This window comes from Leptosomus discolor, chromosome 17 (genome assembly GCF_034619465.1).
Source record: "Leptosomus discolor isolate bLepDis1 chromosome 17, bLepDis1.hap2, whole genome shotgun sequence".
Taxonomy (NCBI): Eukaryota; Metazoa; Chordata; class Aves; order Leptosomiformes; family Leptosomidae; genus Leptosomus; species Leptosomus discolor.
Genome location: NC_141407.1, coordinates 7,354,824 through 7,375,598, shown reverse-complemented (window position 1 = coordinate 7,375,598; position 20,775 = coordinate 7,354,824). Strand labels below are relative to the sequence as shown.

At 56.9% G+C, this 20,775-nt stretch overlaps 2 protein-coding genes across 2 annotated transcripts; both read right to left on the bottom strand.

Annotated features, from left to right (window-relative positions):
• Nucleotides 1-5,961: 5,961 nt before the first annotated feature.
• Nucleotides 5,962-6,875, bottom strand: LOC147414219 (caltrin-like protein 2). The gene is made up of 3 exons (XM_086474878.1): nt 6,792-6,875; nt 6,456-6,617; nt 5,962-6,244 (listed from the first exon to the last, which is right to left on the bottom strand). The coding sequence occupies exons 1-3, from the start codon at nt 6,853-6,855 to the stop codon at nt 6,240-6,242; spliced, it is 231 nt and encodes a 76-aa protein (XP_086331004.1). The 5' UTR covers nt 6,856-6,875; the 3' UTR covers nt 5,962-6,239.
• A 5,077-nt stretch (nt 6,876-11,952) lies between these two features.
• MATN4 (matrilin 4) lies at nt 11,953-18,920 on the bottom strand. The gene is made up of 10 exons (XM_086474798.1): nt 18,848-18,920; nt 16,889-17,458; nt 15,526-15,648; nt 14,935-15,057; nt 14,709-14,831; nt 14,461-14,583; nt 13,582-13,995; nt 13,079-13,231; nt 12,179-12,283; nt 11,953-12,011 (listed from the first exon to the last, which is right to left on the bottom strand). The coding sequence occupies exons 1-10, from the start codon at nt 18,918-18,920 to the stop codon at nt 11,953-11,955; spliced, it is 1,866 nt and encodes a 621-aa protein (XP_086330924.1).
• Between the last annotated feature and the right edge of the window lie 1,855 nt (nt 18,921-20,775).

The window sequence follows — 20,775 nt, the reverse complement described above, 5'->3', positions numbered from 1 at the left end:
AAGTCTTGGAGCTGAGGAAGAAGCATTTGTGCCCTGAGACAGCCCGTGTTGGAATGCAGTGTGGCATCCAGGCAGAAGCCCGGTTCGCCTGAGCCCTGGACGGAGCCTCCCGATGACATTTCAGAAAAACATTTTTCTATTTTCAGTGGCCATAGCGCACAAAGCCAAGGGAGTCGCTACGTGAGACCCGAGCGCTGGCTCAGCCCCGTGCTGGAGACCAGGGCTAATGTGAAAAGCAGTCGTGCATCTCTGAGGATGCTCGGAGCAGCAGCCGGCTGCCCTGGGCTCATTAACGTGATCGAGTCACAGGAGCTCCTGAAGCAGAAAGGTATTTGGGCAGTGGCCCACTGCCTGCTTTTGGTCTCCGCTCGGTCAGGCTGCAATCGTGCTGGGACCAGGGTGTTTCTCCAATTTGCACCATATCTCTGATTTCTGCCTGGAAGGTCCAGAGCTCTCCCTTTGCCTGCCTGTGCAAGAACACGACACAGCGGTCTGCGATGCTGCGCTGCTTTTGCCCATCTCTCCCTGATTAATGTGAATCCCAGCTTCATGAATCATTCATGAAGCTTTATTTAGTATAATGATTTCTGACATCCAGTGCCTGGGAATAGCATTTTGGGACAGACCGTTTGCGATCAGCGAACTCCAGAAATAATAAGCTGACGTTTATCCCATCTGAACTGGGAACACACAGAAGGGAAGGGAGAGGGGCGAAGCAGCCGTGCCTCCTTCGGAGGGAATCACAGGTTGCTCTCTAATTAGCCAAATGTGTAAAAGCTAAATATTGACATAGCTTTGCGGTTCCCTGTGTCTTGCAATCACATTGCATGTTATTAACCTACATAGTTGTCGGGGAAAGGAGCATCTGCGCGCGCCTTGGCACAGGCAGGGCTGAAGAGGCAGGAATTCCCCTGTGCGATGCTGCTGGCACTAATGGGGAGCTGGTGTCGGGACCCGAAGTTGCTGGGAAACGGCTTCCCCTCTGCAGCTGGAGCCAGGGAGTGGCAGGAGCTTGTCTGGGCTGACCTATAGCATAAATAGCCCACCCTTCTCTTCCACAGCACTTTGCTATGGGGAGTCACCGGTTTCATCTGGGAGGGTCTCTCTGCAGGTCAGTGGCCCTGTTTAGGAGGGGGTGTGCAGGTACCCTGGTGCCTTTGCTGGTGGATTTGGGGATGATGGTGACTTTATGACCCTGACCTTGCCCCAGAGCATGTGTGTGGGCTGTGAGCTGGGATCTGTGCTGCAGTTTGGTGTGTGAGCAGGGGCTGTTGCAGGGCAGGTGCCTCTGGGAGGTGCTTTGAGGGTGCTTTCCTCTCTGCAAACTGCTTCGTGTGAGTCTGCAAGTGCTTTGCCAGCCTTTGCCAGAGCTGTTATTTGTGTAACGTCCCAGCTGCCTGGCTGAATGCAAACATCAGCCTGTCTGAGGGGCTGCAGGTCTGGCCCTGGAGCCTAGAGCTGGGGCTGCAGAGAGGGCATGGAAGAGGGAGCCCTGCAGCCCCAGCCCTGCCTGCGCTGCTGCCCAGCCTCCTGCTGAGCTCTCGCACGTCTTCACGCTGTGTGGCTTACTGCAGAGCAAAGAGGTTTCTGTCTCCTCTGCCCTCTTTCTGCCTGGGGACAAGGGGCTGCTGGCATGCAGGGATCTCCCCCAGCTACAGGGTGCTGACAGTGCCATGGTGTTTTGCCTTCCTTTCCTTTCAGTTCCCTGGCTCAGGGAAGTCCTGCCAGCATCTGACAGGCTTCCTGGGTGTGCAACCTTGTGCGGCTGCAGCAGAGAGCAGCCTGGTGAGGATTCCTGGTGGGCTGAAGCGAGGGATGGAGCCAAGCAGCTCAGCACAGCTCTGCTGCCTCTTGGCTGTCGTGGGGCACCCAGAGCTGTTGCTACACCATGTCTAAGGGCTTTGTCACAAGCAGCTTGTGAGGCTTGGCAGCACTTGAGGCAGGGGAGAAATGACTGCAGGCTGCTCCGGCATCCCCTGCCAGACCCCACTGCTCTAGGGCTCGCCAGCACGCAGGGGCTGGGTGCGATGCACAGCCAGGGTGATGGGCTGGAGCCAGATGGAAGGGACAGCTTCCACCCTGGCTGTCTCGAAGGCTTCCTGGTGGCAGATGCAGTCCCTCTCCGTTGTGCAGAGTTCTGGGATGTGGCTCCCCCTCTGCCCTCCCAGCACAGCAGGAGTTGGTGCCATGTGTTCCCACTCACCGTGTTTGGAGAGGGTGTGAGGTCACCCAGAAGCATTACTGGTTGCATCCTGGCCAGACAAGACAAAGCACGTTCATGGCAAGACTCCCGCACAGGAAAAAAAGGCATCCCTGTGTCTTCAGAAAGAAAATGCTGGAGGGCATCAGCTGGTGTGAGACCGCTCTGGCCCTGACTACCCTCTCCCTGTGGCTGGAGGGTGACTCCATCCAGGTGAGGAGCTGAGTTTGTATAAATCTTCCCACAGAAGTCACACATCTGTTGACCTTCAGCAGCATGAGGATGGTTTATTTTTCTGCAGAGGTGTGTATATATTTCTTTTATGGTGGGGACCCGAATGGTATTGACTCCTTTTCCCAACTTGAAGTACTGCTGCTTCTCTGCAGAGGTGAGGGCTGTGTGTAGCACCCGACCATGGTCAGAGCTGCTGCCGAGTGGATCTGCTCAGCCCGCGGTATTTTCTCGTCTGGATTTGGTGCAATTGCTGCATCCTGCTGGGACTACAGCTTCCCACTCCTGGGCCAGGCTAGCTACGTAACCCTCCCTTTTCAAAGGTTTTCAAAGCTGTGGTAATTCTTATTAGGCTGGTTTGAATTGTCTCTTGAAAAGGTCTCGCATCACTCTTGAGCGCAAAACTGTTCTGTATTCAGACCCTGATCACTCAGTCTCCTGAGCCAGAGCATAAAATATGCAGGGAGAAGGATCCAATAAAATACTAAAAAGACGTTCAGGTGTGCAAGAGGTATGCTGTGGGTGAAACCTTACATCTCCATCCTCTGCCCTGTCTCCACCTCAGAGTGGACCAAAGTGCATTTCTGTATGGAGCAAGGCTGCCTCCATGATGGCGACGGCTCCCTGGGGAGCCCCTCTGGATCCCATCCCCTGGGATGTCAGGGAGTGTTGGATGTTTCCTTTGGGATTAATCAGAGAATGACTGGCCCTAGAACCCCTGTTTTGAGGGAAGATGGAGTAAGCCAGACCTGCCACATGCAAAGGGAGATGAACGACTCCCTGCCCTGCAATGGTGCTGCTGCTCTGACATGCCACAGTGGATGTTTCTAACCCAAAGCTGAGTGCTTGAGTGCAGCCTTTGCCCACATTCCCAACACCAGACCTGGTGGGATCATCCCAGGAGAAGGTCCCACCACAGCGAGGCCTGAGCTGTGGTAAGCCCCCAGGCAGAGAAAGCGAACCTCTCCGTCTCCAGGCTGCTCTAGCCCTGCAGAAGCAGATGATGTGGGAGGAACCAGAGTGGAAACATCTCTCTGGCAGAGGACTTGCTGCTTTTCCTGCCATCTCGCTATCACGTTCCTAGGGCAGAGAGGGGAATTCCCTTCCTCCCCAGAGACCTGGATCCAAAGCATTTGCAGTCAAAGCGTGCTGCCACGACCTCACTACAACCAGCGATCCCTCCCTGTGCGTGTTTTTGTGCATTACCCAGATCCTCCCAGGTGGGTTCTGGCTGCATGGGGGGGGTGGGGTGGGGTGTGACTATAATCCATAGTGATGGGAGCTCCCCAGTACAGCTGTGTTGGTGAGCTGGGTGTTGCTGGAAATGCTGTGCCTGGGGAGAGGAGGGCAGAGGATTTGTTGACACAGCTGCAGGTGGATGTACACGGTGCATTGCCTTGGGATTTCTAACTTGCAGTGCTGCCAAGCAGAAAGCCGCAGGACCAAGGCAGACCAGATGTCCCCATAGCATCCTCTGGCCTCAAAGCCATTTCCTCGTGCCTGCCCAGGCCAGAAGCTGGGTGACAACGGTGACATGGGCAAAGCTGGCTCTGTTTCGGGGAAGAGGAGGGACCTCTCCGGGGCTTTGCACAGGGATCTGGAGGCCCCAGGCAGCAGTCTTTGGGAGGATCAAGCCCTCCTGGGCTACTGCCTTGCTCTGGTCTCTGCAGAGGAGCTGCTGCCCCAGGCATGGCAGCCGTCAGGCTCTGCAGGACCATGAGTGCTGCCAGCAGAGAGGCACCCTATGCCTGGAGCTTTGTGTTTAATCAAAGCAATTAGCAATTTAATCTTGTTAACAAACCAAGATAATTGCAGCATTATCAAATTAGCCAGCTGTATGGAAATGCCTGCTTAATAGCTGATAATAGCTGGTCCTGATGGAAGACGGAGGGCTGCGATCTGTGACTAATGATGGGCGGGAGGTGGAATCTGCTGCCAGGCTGGGCTGCCTCGGTGTGGGGACAGCTGAGGGAGCCGCTCTGCCCCTGTCACCCCATGGCTTGTGTGGCACAGTGCTTCCCACTCAGAGGGGTGAGTTGGTGAAAAGCTGGCAGAGATTTTTCCCCCAGTAGGACACTGCACTGGTCAGAAGCAATATCTGATTTTACTCTGAATTTGGCTGATGAGCTCCCAGCCCTTGCTTTGCCTGTCCCTGCCAGATCACCTGGCATTTCCAGCGTCCCCTGGAAACGAGTTCTCTCTGCCCTCCCTTGGCTGAGCTAAGCAGAGGTGGTCTTTCACCATAGGACTTCTTCCTTCTCAGTCACTGAATAATTTGAGTCTTCACCTCCCTCCAATTCCACCAGGGAACGACTCGCTCCAGCAGATGCTTTCCCCAGCCTTGGCCAGGGAGCTTCCAGTGTCTGCCTTGGGCCATGTGAGATGTCTTTCCCACAGCCAGAGGTTTCATCCTGCTGCATTTGTGGGTGGTTTAAACAACTGACCAGTTCATGCTGCTCTCCAGACTGCCTTGGCAATGGGGATCATTAGCACAGCCCTTACACATCAGCTCCTGCACCAGGCACCTTGCAGGATGCTCCTCCTGGGCAGGGAGATGCGAGGGGCCGGGAGCTGGGCTGCTTGCGGGGTCTGCCTGCAGGTCAAAGGAGATAGAGGCAAAGTGTCTCCTCCCTTCCAGCCACCCAAATGCTCCTTTCCCCCTGTTGTCCAGCACTCGCTCATTTTCCTCTCTGTTCTCTCTAGTGTATGCAGACAGACAAGGTTCCTCGCCCAGTCTGGGCTGGGTCTGCTTGTTCAGAATGTGATGATGGGAGATGCAAGCCTGGCATCAGCCATGGGGCTGGGGAAGGGCTGGCAGGCACTGTTTGCTGGGCATGAGCACAGGCTGGGTGGTGCTCTGGCCCTGGGCGGATGCTGGGCAGGTCACTCAGGCTGCACACGCTCTCTCCTGCTGATGGTTCTCAGAATTTCCTGAATTTCTGGCCCCGGCACTCAGCTGTACGAAAATTATAAGAACCCCTTAGACCTGTGGTTTTGTGCCCTGGCTGGAGGCTTTCCCAGGCAATTCTCTTCAGCTGAATTTTCCCCAGCAGCTCAGGTTCAGTGAGGGGTTCGGAACCACTTGGGCTTTGGGTCTATGAAACCCCTGTCCTCTGCCCTCCAGGTGTGCCCCAAGTGGGGTACCCACAGGGAGGCTCTGCCTCCTGCATCCCCCCCCCCCCCCCCCAGCAGGCATGGTCAGCCCCCTGGTCCAGCTTGGGTTGTGTCTGGGGGACATGCTGTTCTCCAAGGCCACTCACATCCTGCCAGGAGCGTCCCCTAAAGTTTCCCATCATGTTTTGCTCCAGTCCCTTCCCTTTACCCTCTTCTCCTGGGGTTTATATGCCTCTGGATGGATTTGCTCCCCCAAGCCAGCCCCTAAGCCCTCTCTAGGTGTGCAGCTGGACTGTCTTCATCCTCTTCCCCAGGCAGAAATTCTGGGGTGAAAGCAGCAGTGGGAGCATGTGCCAGGTTGGGCCTGAAGAGAGGCAGGAGGAGCTGGGGAAAGAAAGTCACACATCACAATCATCCCTGGGCCGAGCTCTTTTATTTGTTAACACAGCAGTGGGGAAGCAGAGGGAGAGGGTGAGCAGGTGGCACGTAGCACTGTGCAGCAGCAGTCAGAGGGGTGGTCCTGGAGCCAAGGTGGTCCTGGAGCCAAGTGGTCTGGTGGGCTGGTGCTGTCCCCATCCTCCCAGGAGCTGGCATTGGGCATGACAAGCCTTAGCAGAGGCTCGGACGGCTGGCTGGTGCCAGAGATGGCAAGGGGATACTGAGAAGGTCCTGGGTCTGTCCTGGGAGCAGTAGCTCACGCTGGAAAAAGGGAAGGAAAGCGACAGGTTTGTCCTGGTGGTCAGACTAACCCCAGCCCACATGTTTGGCCATCAGTCACCCCACCAGCCTGACAGTGGAAAGCTCTGGCAGCCGGACACAGCTCCCTGCCCAGAGCTGCTGTCACCATATCCCCCCTCTGCTACCCGGGGAGGTGGGGGCAGGAAGGGCTGCCTCCCCTCCAAGACCCTACCATAGGAGAGGGGGAGGGAAGACGGGCGCGAGATGCATCTCCTCCCACAGAAGGATGGGCAGCACTTCTTGAACCGTGGACACTGCCGGTTGGTGTAGCACTTATTTGGTGGGTTGACCATCATGCAGGTGATGTGGACGGGTGGGCAGGACCAGGCACTGCCTGCAAGAGGAGGCAGTTGTTCGCTTCAGGCTGCTGGCAGCTGAAGGGGCCCTGGGGAGATGCTCCCCAGCAAATGCCCCCATCCCCTCCCATCCCACAGTGTCCCTGCAAGCATGGCTCCTTCCCAGCCCCTGCGCTTTTCCTCCCTGTACCTTACCCTAGGAGATCTCATACCTGTCGGCACCTCTGTCCAGAGGATGAGCATCCCCACCAGGAGGAGGGCGGCCACCGACTTCATGCTGCTGTGCCCCTGAGAGGTGTGAGTGTGGAGAGCTGGGGGACGCTGTCATTTAAACCCTTGGGGAGGATGGGGGTGGGGAAGGGGGCTGGGCACGTACCGATGTTTGTACCTTTTTCCTCTGCTGTTGCGTTGTGTTTTCTGGAAGCCTTTTGCACAAGATACAAACTGGATTGTTCAATTGCTCGAAAAGGAATTATTCCATTGCACAACTGTCCCCTGCAGCCACACCTGGGGCTGAGGGACAAGCTAAGGGCAGAGTCCAGGGCATTGTCCCCCAAGCAGGCTGGAGTTGGTGGAGCTGCTCTATTCTGGGCAGGGATGCTTCTTCAGGAGAAACCATTGCGGTGACCATGCTGTGTTCCCTTCCAGGGGTCCATGATGTGGGTTTCCCTCCGTACCATGCTTCCACATGGACCTGCAAACCAAACCTTACAGCACGACCAGATCAGCATGGGGCTGCCTGGGCTTTCCCAGGGATGATCCTGTGAGGTTTTCCCAGAGGAAACCTGCCTGAGCCCCAAACCCTCCTGGCTCCTGCATAAGCTAGGCTGGGGAAAGCAGCTTTGGCTTAGCCAAGCGTGAGTCTTTCCCAAGCTCGGGGTGTGGGGGGGTGTCACCTGAACCTCAGCATCTTCTCTGGATGGCTGCTGCCATGCAGGAAGCAGGTTGGTGCTGGAAGAAAGTAGCTGGCCTCACTGGGGTGAGGAGCATTCGCTCCGTACAGCCCTGTCATCAGCCAAATATCCCTGGTGTGACTGAGCCCTAGCTCTTGATGGCTGTAGGGATAAGGGGCTGTAGTCCTTGCTCAGAGGGCAAAGATCTCACCAGCCTTCAGGCCTCCATCTTTCTCCCTTACAAGGAGATTGTACCCCCGCTCTGGGCAAAGCTGTTTTCTTTAGGTGCTCTTGGGCAATGGGAAATTACTCCATTTCCCACCAATGAGTCAATGTCCCCCTCGCCTTGTGTAACAGGTTCCTGGAGCCTTTCCTTGGGATTTCTGGGGCTGGCAGGAACCCGAGCTGTGCTGGAAACAGGCGCTGGGAATGCCCTGGGAGGGGAAGGCACCCCACAGTCAAACACCCTGTGCTCCTGCTAAGGGCAGGCTGGGGCAGCTCCTGATTTTGCAACTGGGCAGGGCAAAGAGCAGCAAAAGCCCAGGCATTGCCCCTGTGTGCTCCATGCAGCCCCCGAGCTCCCTGCCATTGCTCTGCTCCAGCCCCTGGAGCCCCCACTTTCCATCTAGGGCACAGTGGGCAACTCACTGTGCCCTTTCCTCCTCAGTCTTCCCTTCTCATGTCTTGATGTGCCATGTTAACCGGACCTTAACTTACTGGATATCTGTTAATTATTGTCCAGTTTCACTAATGATTCTGTGGCTGCGTTTAGCTCTTTGTAAAGTCATTTGTTGAACAACTGGGAGAGTATTCAGCTAACCCAAATAGACTTTCTGGGCCGTGCACCAACAATTTAGTACTTTTAATGAGACATATAAGCATTGGATTAATTTTTAAGCAACCCTTTGGTGTTCAGCTGCTGCCAGGGCTGGAGAGGACAGTGCTGGTGCCAGAATCTAGATGAGGTGGTGTTTGGGGCTGCACTTCCAAGAGATGAGAAAACACCAAGGAGCAAGGCTTGGATTCAGCTGCAGAGACCCTTTGGGGGGAAGAAATCCATCTGAAGGGCTTTTGATAGTGCTTTATCCGTAGGAAGTCCATAGGGAGAAAGTCTAGAATCTGCTTCTGTTGCAAATTCCCAGGGAATAATGCAGACCACAACATTTCTGCGCACAGGGCTGCCTGCAGTCCCTGTGTTGCACTCTGCCATGTGTGCAGCACCCGTTGCCCCGGGTCCCCCAGAGCCATCCCCGTAACCCACTACTCATACTCTCCTCCCTGACAATCTCTTTGCAAGCCTCCTCCCCGGGCAGCAAGACCTGACCTGTGCAACGCCGAGGATGCTGCCGGCAGACGCTGCCCTTTCCCAGCCCAGTCTAGGGCTCTCCAGTTTGTATTTCATGGGGATGGCCAGGAAGGAGGCTAGCCCCCACCTCGGGGCTTAACCGTGGCCAAGCCCCAGCCTTAGCAGGGTGCACAAAGCCCCCGAGGAACAGCTTGTGCACTGCAAAGCAGCCCTTGTCCCCTACCGGGGGATGCAATGCTTTCAGCCTGAGGCCAAGCTCTGTCCATCCATCCCCAGCTCATGGCTGAGGATGCTCTGCTCGCCCCCAGGCCCGGTCCACCGCCTCGGGATGCCCGGGAGAAGGGGGTGCCCCCAGTGCACCCTCACTAGTGCTTGTGTCTGGTGCCATCTAGTGAAACGCTGGTAACGAGGCTCTGCAGGACCACGCAGGCACGGCCCTGCTCCCAGAGGCGATCCCACAGCCTGTCCTGGGGATGCTTTCCCGAAAATCCCACGGCAGCTGATGCCCAGCTCCTGCTGCTCCTCCCCACCGATGCTTCGCCACCCCCAGGCCACGCCGTGCTCCTCTTTGCCTGCAACTTCCCTTAATAGTTGCCAAAATTACATTGGGCCAACTGAGGCTTAATCATGCCCTCAGGGCGTGCCATTATCTGCTCTAATCAAGCCAGTTATTAAATTCCACTCAGTTAATTGCTTCCTTTCCCCCCACACTTTTATTTTTAAATTTTCTCCGCTGTTACTGTGCCTTTTTTAGGGAGCTGCATATAAATCAGGGAAGTCCCAGTCCCCAGTTTAGGGGCTGCAGAACAACACTGCTGTGGCTTGTTCATCATGGCACTCTGTAGCAATAGCTTGGATGTGGCTTGTGACCATCAGCACCTCCCTAACCCTCCCCCCCCAGCCAGGGCTGTCTGCTGGGCTGTGGGGTAGGTGAGAGGGATAGCGGGGCTGGGAGGGGGTGCATGGATGGGATATGGGGCTGATGGGTGGGCTGTGGGGCTGACAGGAGGGCCATGGGACTGCCAGTTGGGCTATGCACAGAGCTGACCAGCAGTGCTTCATTTGCCAGCCCAGCAAACAGAAATAATGAGGCTACAAATGCCCCAGTCCAAGCCAACTGGGACAAGAGCCCTGCTCACAACCCATCGAACCCCCCATGCTGAAGGAGGAAACCACTGCTTGCAATCACATGTGGAAAAAGCTACTCCTTGCCTTGTAAAGCAAATACCTGAGCACTTCCCAGCTGCACCCCAGTGCAGCCCCAGCAAACCCCACAGGCCAGCCCAGGACCTGCTTTCCACTGCCTGCTCCTGGGCTCCAAATCCCAGGCTCAAGCACACAAAACCTCACCACATCCCAGCTCCAACCCTTCAGGATACAAGCCCTACTGAGCAAACTGCTCCTGGAAAGTAGTACTAGCAGGATGTGTCTCCCAGCCACCCCTGAAAGTGCCCTATAAACCCACCAGGACTATTCACAGCAGTGGAAACACCCAGGCTGTGCAAAGCAAACTGGCCAAGCTGGGTGCTGGAGCCATTAACAGCATCCCTGGGGAGAAGGAGCTGTGCCAAAGTGGTGTGACCCCAGGGCTGTAACCCTCCTCCTCCCCACCCGACCAGCGCAGGGCTGCACAGCACCCTGCACAGCCCCATGAGCTCACCGGGCACACAAATCCCTCCCTGAACAAAGTGCTGGTTCAAAAGCAACAGTTCCTCTCAGTCCTGCTTTGCTCTCACCTCCTGGGTAAAGGATCAGCAAGCAAGGTGGAGCCACAAAGGACCCCTCCAAAAACCTGTCGTTGTCCCTAGCCAGCAGGCTCTGCCTGCACGCAAGAGACAGGACTAAGTGGAGCCCTCCTTGCCCCCAGGTGTGGGGCATGGGGGCAACATCAAGGTGGGATTCTGTGATTAAAAATCCACCTCTGCCCCATGCACCTGCGGGAGATGGATCCCCAGCTGCCTCAGCATGGGATGCCTCCCTGTGCAGCCAGCCAGGAAGCTCGGTGGCTCTCCTGCCCCGAGCAGACATGTCCCAGCACCAGGGCCGTGGCCCACACGGGTGTACATGGCCCTGCACCACTGACCTGGCACATTTACACCCCCCCCCCCAAAGCAGGCGCTGAGCTCCCTGTGCTCCAACAGGGACAGGCTCCAGAGCAAACACTGGGAATGGTGACATGGCCTCTGCCACACTGTCTCCCTCCAGCTGAGGACGGGTTTGCAGCATCCTGGGGTGCCCATAGAGCAAAGACTTTCACAAAGGGTTTTGGAGCCTGAGAACAGGGGGCATGTTTTTTGCAAACTCCAGAGGTCCCTGTTCTGGTTCAGAGCTGCCTCTGTAGCCCTGCAGCCCAGCCAAGAGGAGAGGGCCATGTCATACAAATCTTCAGGGTGTTTATTGTCAGGATAGAAATTTCTTTATATAAAAGAAGTGTTTACAAATAGCACTACCCTGCTCTCAAAATGAAACACATATATATATATACACACACGTAGATATTTATAGAAAGAATTATTACCATTTTGCTATGTGATACAAAAAAAAAAAAGAAACAAGAAAATGACCGATTCCCAAACAATTCTGCCAAAATGGATGCAAGGGAATCTGCCGATTCCTGCCGCCCGCTCTCCCACGGGTGCACGCCCAGGCACCATGCCGGCAGCCGGCCAGGCAGCACGCGGCCCCGGGCACTGCCCGCGGTGCCCGGCTCTCCTTGCCCCACCGCTTGGCAGCAGACACTGAGGCAGCAGAAGCTCTCAGGGTGCGATCACTGTAGGGTTATTTTCTCTCGCAAAGCAGCTCGCTGGGGCTGGGGGGGCTGTGCAGGGGCTGGTTCGCCCCAGGTGCTCTGGGGCAAAGCCCGGGTGTCACATCTCCTCATCCAAAGCCCAGCCTGCCCACGCAGTCATCCCGCCTCATCCCAGACCTGCTGGTTTGGAGGAACAAGGCAACAGCGACACCTGAACCCCTTGGCTTCACAGGAGGGGTTTTTGCTGAAGTTCTTTTTGGTTTTTTTCTAGGATTTTTGTTTTTTTAAATACACTCTGCATCCCTCCGGGGATTTTGCAATACAAGAACAAACACTGATGCTTTACAATAACCTAGCAATAACAATGCCATGTAGCTACTGTACGTCCCTGTGCCCCGTCCAAGCGCTGCAGCCCTCTGCAAGGTTCACTTCTTGTTGGCAATCTGCTTTTCCAAGTCTTCAAGTCTGGCCGTCATCTGAGCAAGTGAATGTGCTAAGGAAACAGCCTGAGCTGGACAGTCTGGTGGGCAAATAGCTTTTTCCCCTTGAAGGAGCCTAACATTTTCCCTGCTCCCATTTACCCATCCCTCCCTTCCCCGTGTGCAGTCTGCCCTGCACCCCGGCAAGCCCAGGCATCACCCCAAAGGATATTTTTCTCGGTCAGGCTCTGCAGGATGGCCACGGTGTTTGTCTGGAACTGCACCAGTGCCTCGCACTCACATGGGCTGCGGATCTCCGTCACCCCTTTGCCCTCCTCTGTGACCACAGGAGTTTGGGCGCAGTCAGAGCCACAGCCCCACAGCACCTGGCTCTGCCCTGCTCCCACACAGCACGAGTCCCTTGTCCCTGCAGCCACCCACTGGGGCTGGACCCCAGCCTCGGAGGTCTCCCGTTTTCTCTTTTTCCAGCCTCACTCCTTTTCTGCAGGCTGCATCCCTGTGAGCCCAGCGAGCTCACCGCCAGGCACCCCGCCAGGCATCCCACGGAGCTACCACGCACATGGTCACCGTGTGCCAAGGACAGCCAGTGCTGAGCTTCACTTTGCCTTCTAGCCGGGTTGGCAGGGGGCATTCTGACCTCACGTCTGCAGCCCTTCGGGGTTCCCAAGGGCACTGGGGAGACCCACTCTGCCCTAGGGCAGGGAGACCCTCACAGTAACCCACCGTAGTCCTCCTGCACCTGGCAGCAGCAGAAGCGTAGCTCTGGACAAGGAGACAGGCTGTGTTCGGAGCTGGGGCCGCATCCCTCAAGGCAGGATGTGACCCCAGCCTCTGCCCAAGTAATGGCACTGGGGTGGCCACTCACATTAACACTTTTGTGCTAAACCCCCCAGTTCCACCTTCTCCTCTTCCAAATCCCTCCCTGAGACCCACCTCTATACCCACACTGCTTGGTGAGATCCAGAAACAGCCTAGGCTCACACCCCTCCAGCTCAGCCCTGTGGTACACGCAGGGTGACGAACACACAGACCACCCCACTGGCTCTGCGGGGAGAGGAGGGCTCCCCCCCAGCTGGGGGCTGAGCCCCCCAGTGTGGTCAGGGGCACCCACCTGGGCAGATGTTCAGCTTGAAGTTCTCCACGAGGTGGGTCATGGTGGTGAAGTCTGCCGAGTAGGAGAAGTGCTGCTCCACCGGCTCAGAGGCAATAGCTCTCAGCTCCTCTTCCACGGCCTTGCCAACACCCACAGCAAACATGACGATCCCTGTGTGGCACGGATGGATCCTGAGCACTGCGCCAGCCACCCCGCATCAAGCAGCCCCAAGCCCAGAGGGAGCAAAGCCGAGGATGCAGGATTTCCCCCGGGCTTCCCAGATACATGGCAGGAATTTGGAAAGGACGGGCAGGAGTGCAGCAGCACCGCTGCAGTGCAGGCTGCTGCACAAAGGATGCTGCTCAGAGCACCCTGCGACCACATCAGAGGCACATCTGCCCCTGCAGACCAGGTGTTGCAGCACTCCAAGGCTGGGTGCTGCAGCCTCCCCCATGCCATCCTGAGAAACCATCCTGGGATGCCCAAAGCACTACAATTTGGGGTTCCCCAGCCCCCCGCACCTGACTCCTTTGCTCTCCTGGCCCATTCGGAGATGTCATCCTGGGAGCGCCCGTCTGTGAAGACAAGCCCGATTCTGGGCACGTTGTGGGAGGGAGGTCTGGCACCTTCCAGCTCGGAGAAGCTGTGCTCCACCATGTGCTTGAGGGCAAGGCCCGTCATGGTGCCTTTCTCCATGTACTCCACCTCCATCACCGCCTTCTTGATCTCGTCCGCACTGTGGTACTTGTTGAGAGGGAACTCGGTGCGGACGCGGCTGGAGTACTGCACCAGCCCCACCCGTGTGCCGTGGGGGGACACCTCCAGCAGGTCCACGATGCGGTTCACAAACTGCTTCACCAGCTCAAAGTTTTGGGGCCGGACGCTCTTGGAGCCATCGATCACCATCACCAGGTCGACGTGCCCAGCCCCGCACTCTGTGGGCACAGGGGGAAGGTGAGAAGGGACCAGCCTGGCCAGCAGCACCATCAGCATGAAGATGCCCAGCGCTGGGCAGAGCTGCTGGGCTTCAGGACACCGTGTGGGCCCTCTGGAACTGCAGCTGGGGTGAGGCCGGGAAGTGGGGAAAAGCATGCCCAGGGGTCTCAGCTCAAAAACCTCCACCCCAGCATCCCCTGAAAGTCTTTTCCTAGGTCTCCCTTTTCCTGAACCTTTCCTCAAAGCTCCTGTGGCATCTTCTGGGCCATGTCTCCAAGGACACGAGCTTGCATCTATCCCCGCAGCAGCCGGGGTGCTCCCCCAAGCCAGCCAGCTCTCCATCCTCTTCCAACTCAGCTCAGACAAAGTCCCACTTAAAACCCCAGCCTAGCTGCCGGTAAGCCCTGGCCAGGAGCACAGAGCCCAGACGAGGAAGGTGCCAAGAGCCGCGTCCCGATACTCACTGCTGCACGCCTTGCCGTCAGCCTGCAGCTGCTGGCCCTCGGGGCACACGCAGCGGTAGGAGCCCTCCGTGCTCACGCACTTGAACTCGCAGCCATGATCCACCCCGTTGCAGAGGTCGGTGGCTGGAAGACAAGCCAAGGGCACAGGGTTATCCCCATCCAGGCAGGGTGGTCCGGGAACAGCCCTTCCCCTGGGACCCGGGCAGGACATAAAGGTATCTGCGGTACACCGCTGCGCCAGGACGTACCCCTGCAGGACCTGCTGTCGGGCTGCAGCGTGAACCCGCTGCGGCAGCGGCAGTGGTGTCCGTTGGGGATGTTCACGCACTCGTGCTGGCAGCTGTGGTTTCCGAAGCTGCAGTAATCGATCACTGGTGAGAGAAGGAGAGGGGTGGGCAGAAAGGGGAAGACAAGGGAAGAAGGGGAAGAGCAAGAAGCAAATGAAGAAGGGAAGGAGGGGAGACAGCCACTTACTAGAGCAGCTCCTCTTGTCCTGGTTGAGGTAGTAACCCGCGCGGCAGTGGCACGAGTACGACCCACGAGCGCTGATGCACTGGTGTTGACAGCCGTGTCTCCCATCTGCACATGCATCGATGGCTGCAGGGGGAACAAGACCCTTGTCACCCTCCTGTCCCAGCCTCCCCCAGGCAGCCGAGCAGGGACTGCTGCAGAGCCTTGAGGAAGCTCCCAGCACCCTGAGACAAGAAGGAAAAGTCCCAGCGTGGTGGCCAGACCAACTAATCCAGCTTTGCACTCAACATACAGGGCCAAAACGCTATGCGCTTTGGTGGCTGGGACGTGCATCCTCCGGTACCCGCTGCGCACAGCTCCCGCAGGTGACAGGCAGCTGGTTGGGCTCAAATAAGGCCCAAGTGTCCCATCCCAGAGAGGTGACAATTATGAATGTCCGCAGTCATTACAGACTGGGGAGGCAGCGGGCCCAGTGAACAGAGCACCCAGGCTGCTGCTGGCCTTGCTGGGTCCTCTGCTGCCTTTCAGCTTCCCTCCATGAGACCTGTAACTACAAGCCCTCTATGAAAGTCAGGATTAAAAAAGGGTTTTTACGGGAACAGGTCTTTCCGTCTACGTTGAGCCTGTAGCCCGGGTTGCATTCACAGTAGAAGGAGCCGGGGGCACTGACGCAGCTGTGCTGGCAGCCGTGCTCCTGCTCCATGCACATGTTCACGCCTGCAAGACAGAACGGCCATCAGAGCAGCCCACAGGCACACCAGATGCTCAGGGACCCGGCTCTGGCACGTGCAGCCAAAGCCACCGGGATGACCCACACAGCCCCAGCCCTTCCAGCCCCAGCGCTCACCCACTGATTTCCAGTGCACAGACATGGACACTGTGGGGCAGGTTTCTGAACCGCCTTGGGTTTCTGATTTACCCGAGCGCTAAACCAATGCTCAATATTAATCGATACTGCCGATAGCTTGAGCTGAGTAAGCAAAAGCTTGAGCTCAGCTGGAACATGCTGAAGGAGCCAGGTCTGCGTCTCCGTGCGGCCAGGAGCCTGCAGAGCCAGCCGGGAAGCGGGCACTAGGGCAGGCAGACGATCAGCAGGGTGTTGTAAGCAAAGGCGTCAAGTGTAGGAGCACATCAGGGTCTCGGGAGGCAATATCTGGTCATCCCTGGACCCCCTGCCACAGCAAGCAGGGACTCACCATGGCACGAACACAGCCCTGCAGTCACGCATGTGCCCGTGGTTAGGAAACGCTGCCTGAAAGATGCTGGCAGCTGCCTTCTGCCCTTCAGCAGACGCTGAAGCATGCGAGCAAGTTCTTGCCAGCCTGCTGCAATGCCAGGTCTCAGGCAAAGCCTGCCAGCACAGGAGGGGACAGACAGGTCCCAGTCTGCAAGCTCCTGACCCGTGCCAGCACAACCACGGTGCAAACCAGCCTCCTGGCTCCCAGCCGAGACCGGCCGGACGGTCCAGAGCAGCACCACGCGGCCAGGGTTTTATCAAACACAAATGTGCCACAGATGCCATGCACGTGTCTGCGTAGGAGGAGGCCCTGCGAGAGCCACAAAATGTATACGGGGCTTGGGGACGTGTCACCCATCCCTGTCACACCCAGGGAAACCAGCTCCACATTTCCTGCTCTTTAATATGCCCATCACTGCTGCCGTAATGTCCTGGCTTTGGGCAGAGCTACCAGGCATGGGTGAAGAAAAGCACTTGCTTGCAATGCTTTCGAAGCGTTCCTTATCACATCCCGGCAGAGGAAAGATGAGCAAGAGCAAAGGTGAGCAAGAGCAAAGGCTATCTGCCCCAGCACATCACCAGGGAGGTTACTTCCCTGTCCACGCTGCTCCTAGCAAGGGCAGCCACCCCAAACACCCCTCTGAAGGTCATCTTCTAGCCTGGGTGAGGAGCAGGTACCGGAGCCACCCCTGCCACCCCACAGCCGTGGCTCTCACCCACCGCAGAGCTTGTCCTGGAACTGCTTCCCAAACTGCTGGATGAGCTCAAAGGACTCCACCAGGAAGACGTGCTCCTCCAGGGGCGGCGAGGCCATGGCCCGCAGCGAGTTCATGTCTGCCCGCTGGATGCCCACGGCATAGATCTCGATGCCAGCGTTTCGGGCCTGGGTGGCCACCTCGGTGACACGGTCCTGGGGCCGTCCATCCGTCACGATGATGGCGATGCGGGGGATCTTCTTGTGCAGAGGGCGCGCGCCCTCCTGCGCGGTGAAGGCCACGTTCATGGCATACTGGATGGCCAGCCCCGTCATGGTGCCCTGGGCCAGCGGGATGATGCTGTTGATGGCCTTCTCCATGTCCGCTCGCGTGAAGAAGGTCTTGAGGGAGAAGATGTTCTGCACCTGGCTGGAGTACTGGATCACCCCCACCCGCGTGGCGTTGGGGCCCACATCCAGGCTGCCAATGATGTCTATCATGAACCGCCGCATGGTCTCAAACTCGAAGGGGCGCACGCTGCGGGAGCTGTCGATCACAAACACGATGTCCAGGGGACCTGTCCTACACTTCAGGGCTGGAAGGGGGCAAAGAGACAGTTTAGCCTCACAGCTGCCTGCAGGGAGCAGGGCTGGGAGTGGAGACATGCCTGTCATGTGGCTTAAGGGGTGCTCAGTGTGGGACAGAGAGGGCAGGTCTGGGCAGCGCCCACAGACCAGCACGTTCCCACTGCCAAATAAACCCATGGAGAGTGCTGGCAGACTGGGAGCAGGGACGACAGACTGGGGAGACGTACTGGGAGGCTACAGGGAAATGGCAGCATCCCCTCCTCCCTGACACGGTCCCTTCAGGCAGACCCACCTCCTGCTCCTTGCATTTCTACAGCTGGCGGCCCCAGGGGCTGCAGATAGCCTCTCTGTCTGAGAGCATCTACCCCGCCAAGGTTTAGGCACAGGTTTAGGCAGTGGTGTCTTCATCTTTGCATCAAATCAGAGCATTAAAGTGCAGAACAGCCCAGTGCCTCATGCTGTCCTCTGCAAGCTGCAGCTCCTGCTCCAGACCAATGCACCGCATGGGCTCCTGCTGCTGCGGTGCCAAGCACGAAAATACTGCTTTGGGCAATTCTTCTGTTCCTCCCACAGCTCCACTTTCCCTTGGTTTTCACTGCATTTTGCCAGTTTCTGCCTAAAATGAGGCCTTGCTTTGTGGTTTTTTTAAGGGCAGAAAATGAGACAGTGAAAAGCACAGCTCAGGGCACACACATGGCGGGGATCGAGCCAAAGAGCCTCTCTTGGACATATGGGTGCTGCATCCAGTGCAAACCGGGAGAGTGTTTAGCAAGTGAAATGCCAACGAACATATTTGGCTTGGCCTGTGTGTACCCAAGCCTGGGAGAATTTGGCCCTAATGGTAAGCAAATACTTTGAGTCCCCTTGGGATGGTGCCCAAACCTGGGCTGTCATCTCAGCTGCTCCAAAGCTCTCTGAGACATACCCACTCCTTTCTCCATTTGGTGTTTTCACTATTTTTAAACTGGAATTGATTTAGCCCCCTCTGTCCTGGGAGGAGAGAGGCTTGTACCCCTGGGTTTGCTTTGTCACCCTCATCAGGAGACCCACGTGCAGGGAGGAGGTTCTCAGGCCTGTGCTTCCTGCCGAGGTCGGAGCCCATGGGCAGGAGGGTCACAAGCCCTGAGCTGGGCTGTGCCAAAGCTGAGGACGTGCCCGAAGCAAGTGGCACCAGACCCACCATGGTGGGGGCCAGGCTTGGGCCCCCGTTCCCCTGGGCAGCACTGGGAATTTCAGGTCCCACAGCTGGGGGGGATCCTCCATCCTCCTGGAGCTGCTTCCAAAGAAGAGGCATCAGGTCCCCCCACCTCAAGCAGCAAGCTGTCCTCCGAGGGCTTCACTGCCTTGACACACTCACTTCTCTCTCCTCCAGGCAATTCCCACCGGCCAGGGCTCACCTGCAGGTTTTGGTCTGGCTTCCAGCGTTGTCAGAAGCAGGAGGAGAGGGGCAACAGGCAGGAGCTTCATCATGGCTCTGTGAGACCACACGGCTCCAGGGCTGGGAGGGACTCTCTGTAGGGACAGGATCAGTGCTAAGGGTGAGCTGAGCTGCAGGGCCACTCTTGCCTGCAGTGGGTGTCCCCAGGCAGTGCCAAAACCCCTGGGAAGCAGCAGTTTTGACAGATCCATCCCCAAACTTCTCTGAACCCACATGGGACTTTTCCCATTCGAGGACTGGCAGTCTCAGCACAGCTAAATTTCATTACAGTAGCAATAATCTGCCAAAGGGTCTGATTATTCTGCTCTGGGTGGAGCTGGCCATTGGACAAGCCTTATTTTCACTTGCAAACCAGGCGGATGAGATGTTCAGCCAAATGCTTTTTCACTGGCGGTGCAGCTGCTCTCTGCAGCCAGACAGAGTGGGAAAGCTACACCCAGGGACGCACAGCACCAGCCCTCCTGCCTCTCCTTCTGCATGGGGAGAGAAAGCCCTCAGATGAAACACCAGCACAGACAAAACCTGCTCAGACGTCTCTCAAAGTCACTGGCAAAGGACCGTTTTTCCAAGAAGCTCCATAGATTCATTCTCTGCCTTTTTCCAAACCACCTTTGGAGAGCGAAGAGCAGAGGCCTCTGTGTAACGGTGCCTGTGCAGATGGGCTTGCACCCGTTCCCCCCAGGCAGGGTGCTGGGTGAAGCACTGCCAGCCTGCTGCTCTCCTTCTTCACATCACCCCCAGGGGACCCCCCCGCTCTGTCACCAACGCTTTGCTGGCTTCACCCATCCTGCTGGCTTTTCCGAGGGATGCTCTGCACCCCAGCAGTTTTTTCATGCGTTGGAGGTGGGATAGCTGGGGGAAAGACATTTAGACCAGTTACCCAAAACCTCAGCTTGTCACTTGTCTCCTTCCCTGCCCCGCTCTGTGTTGCCTTGCCTTGCCTTTCCCTGCCCTTGCCTGGCTCCTGCAGGGACACAGATTTATTTGGTTTATTTTTTATTCCAGCTCTGGTTGGAAACCCAAGGTGCTGGGGGGGAAAATGCCACAGTTAATGCAGCTTCCCCCAGGAGACATGCAGCACCACAATCGGGCACAGATACTGGAAGGGTGCTTTTAAAAAAAGCACACGGAAATTAATTTTATCAGTAGTTATCAGCCAATATTTATTTAGCCCCAGGAGGTCTCAGTTGTAATTCATCACCAGGACTGCCATTTAATTGCTCCGTGGTTACGTGCAGCCCTGAACCTCATGTATTTGATAGCAGGGAGGCTGATAATAGGTTTCACAGCTGCATCTTAAAATTGTCTCCAGACTCAGTGTTCACACCTGAAAAACGATATTGAAGAATCAGGACAGAAAAGGGCTACAAGAGGAAACTGGGATCCAGAACACCGGTCTCCAAGTGAGAGACACAGCCTTTACCTGGGGAGCGTGAGCAGCCCAGCCCGCCCGGGGTGCAGGGGCTCCGCAGCAGGCATCGGGAGCTCCTGCAGTGCCGTGCGGCGGAGGGGCCGGCGGGATCGCTCGGGGTGGTGGAGTTGAGGGAAGGCTGCAGCCCGGCAGGCGTTTTCTAGGAAGCCACAGGGCCAAGGCGAGCATTGGTTTGCCGTCAGGAGTCCTTGGGTGCCTGTGCCCCCTCACAAGAGCACCACATGCAAGCGGAAGAGCAAACAGCCTCTCCTATCCCAGCTTCGCTTCACCATTTATGTAGCAGATTGTTTTTCCAGTGACCTTTTTTTGGGGGGGAAGAAAGCACTCACTAACCACTAAATATTTTGGGGACAGCTATGCCACCTATAACGTTTCTGCAGCTCTCTGCTCTCCAAGCCTTTCTGCAACGGCAGGCTGGCACGCAGCCTGCATCTCACAGCATCCAGAGAGCTTCA

Coding starts and splice junctions, on each gene's coding strand:
- LOC147414219 (XM_086474878.1), bottom strand. CDS start 6,855: ATGAAGTCGGTGGCCGCCCTCCTCCTGGTGGGGATGCTCATCCTCTGG. Junction 6,618..6,791: donor CTGGACAGAGGTGCCGACAG/GTATGAGATCTC, acceptor CTCCTCTTGCAG/GCAGTGCCTGGTCCTGCCCA.
- MATN4 (XM_086474798.1), bottom strand. CDS start 18,920: ATGATGAAGCTCCTGCCTGTTGCCCCTCTCCTCCTGCTTCTGACAACG. Junction 14,832..14,934: donor GGACAAGAGGAGCTGCTCTA/GTAAGTGGCTGT, acceptor TTCTCTCACCAG/TGATCGATTACTGCAGCTTC. Junction 12,012..12,178: donor GCAGAGCCTGACCGAGAAAA/ATATCCTTTGGG, acceptor TAGCACATTCAC/TTGCTCAGATGACGGCCAGA.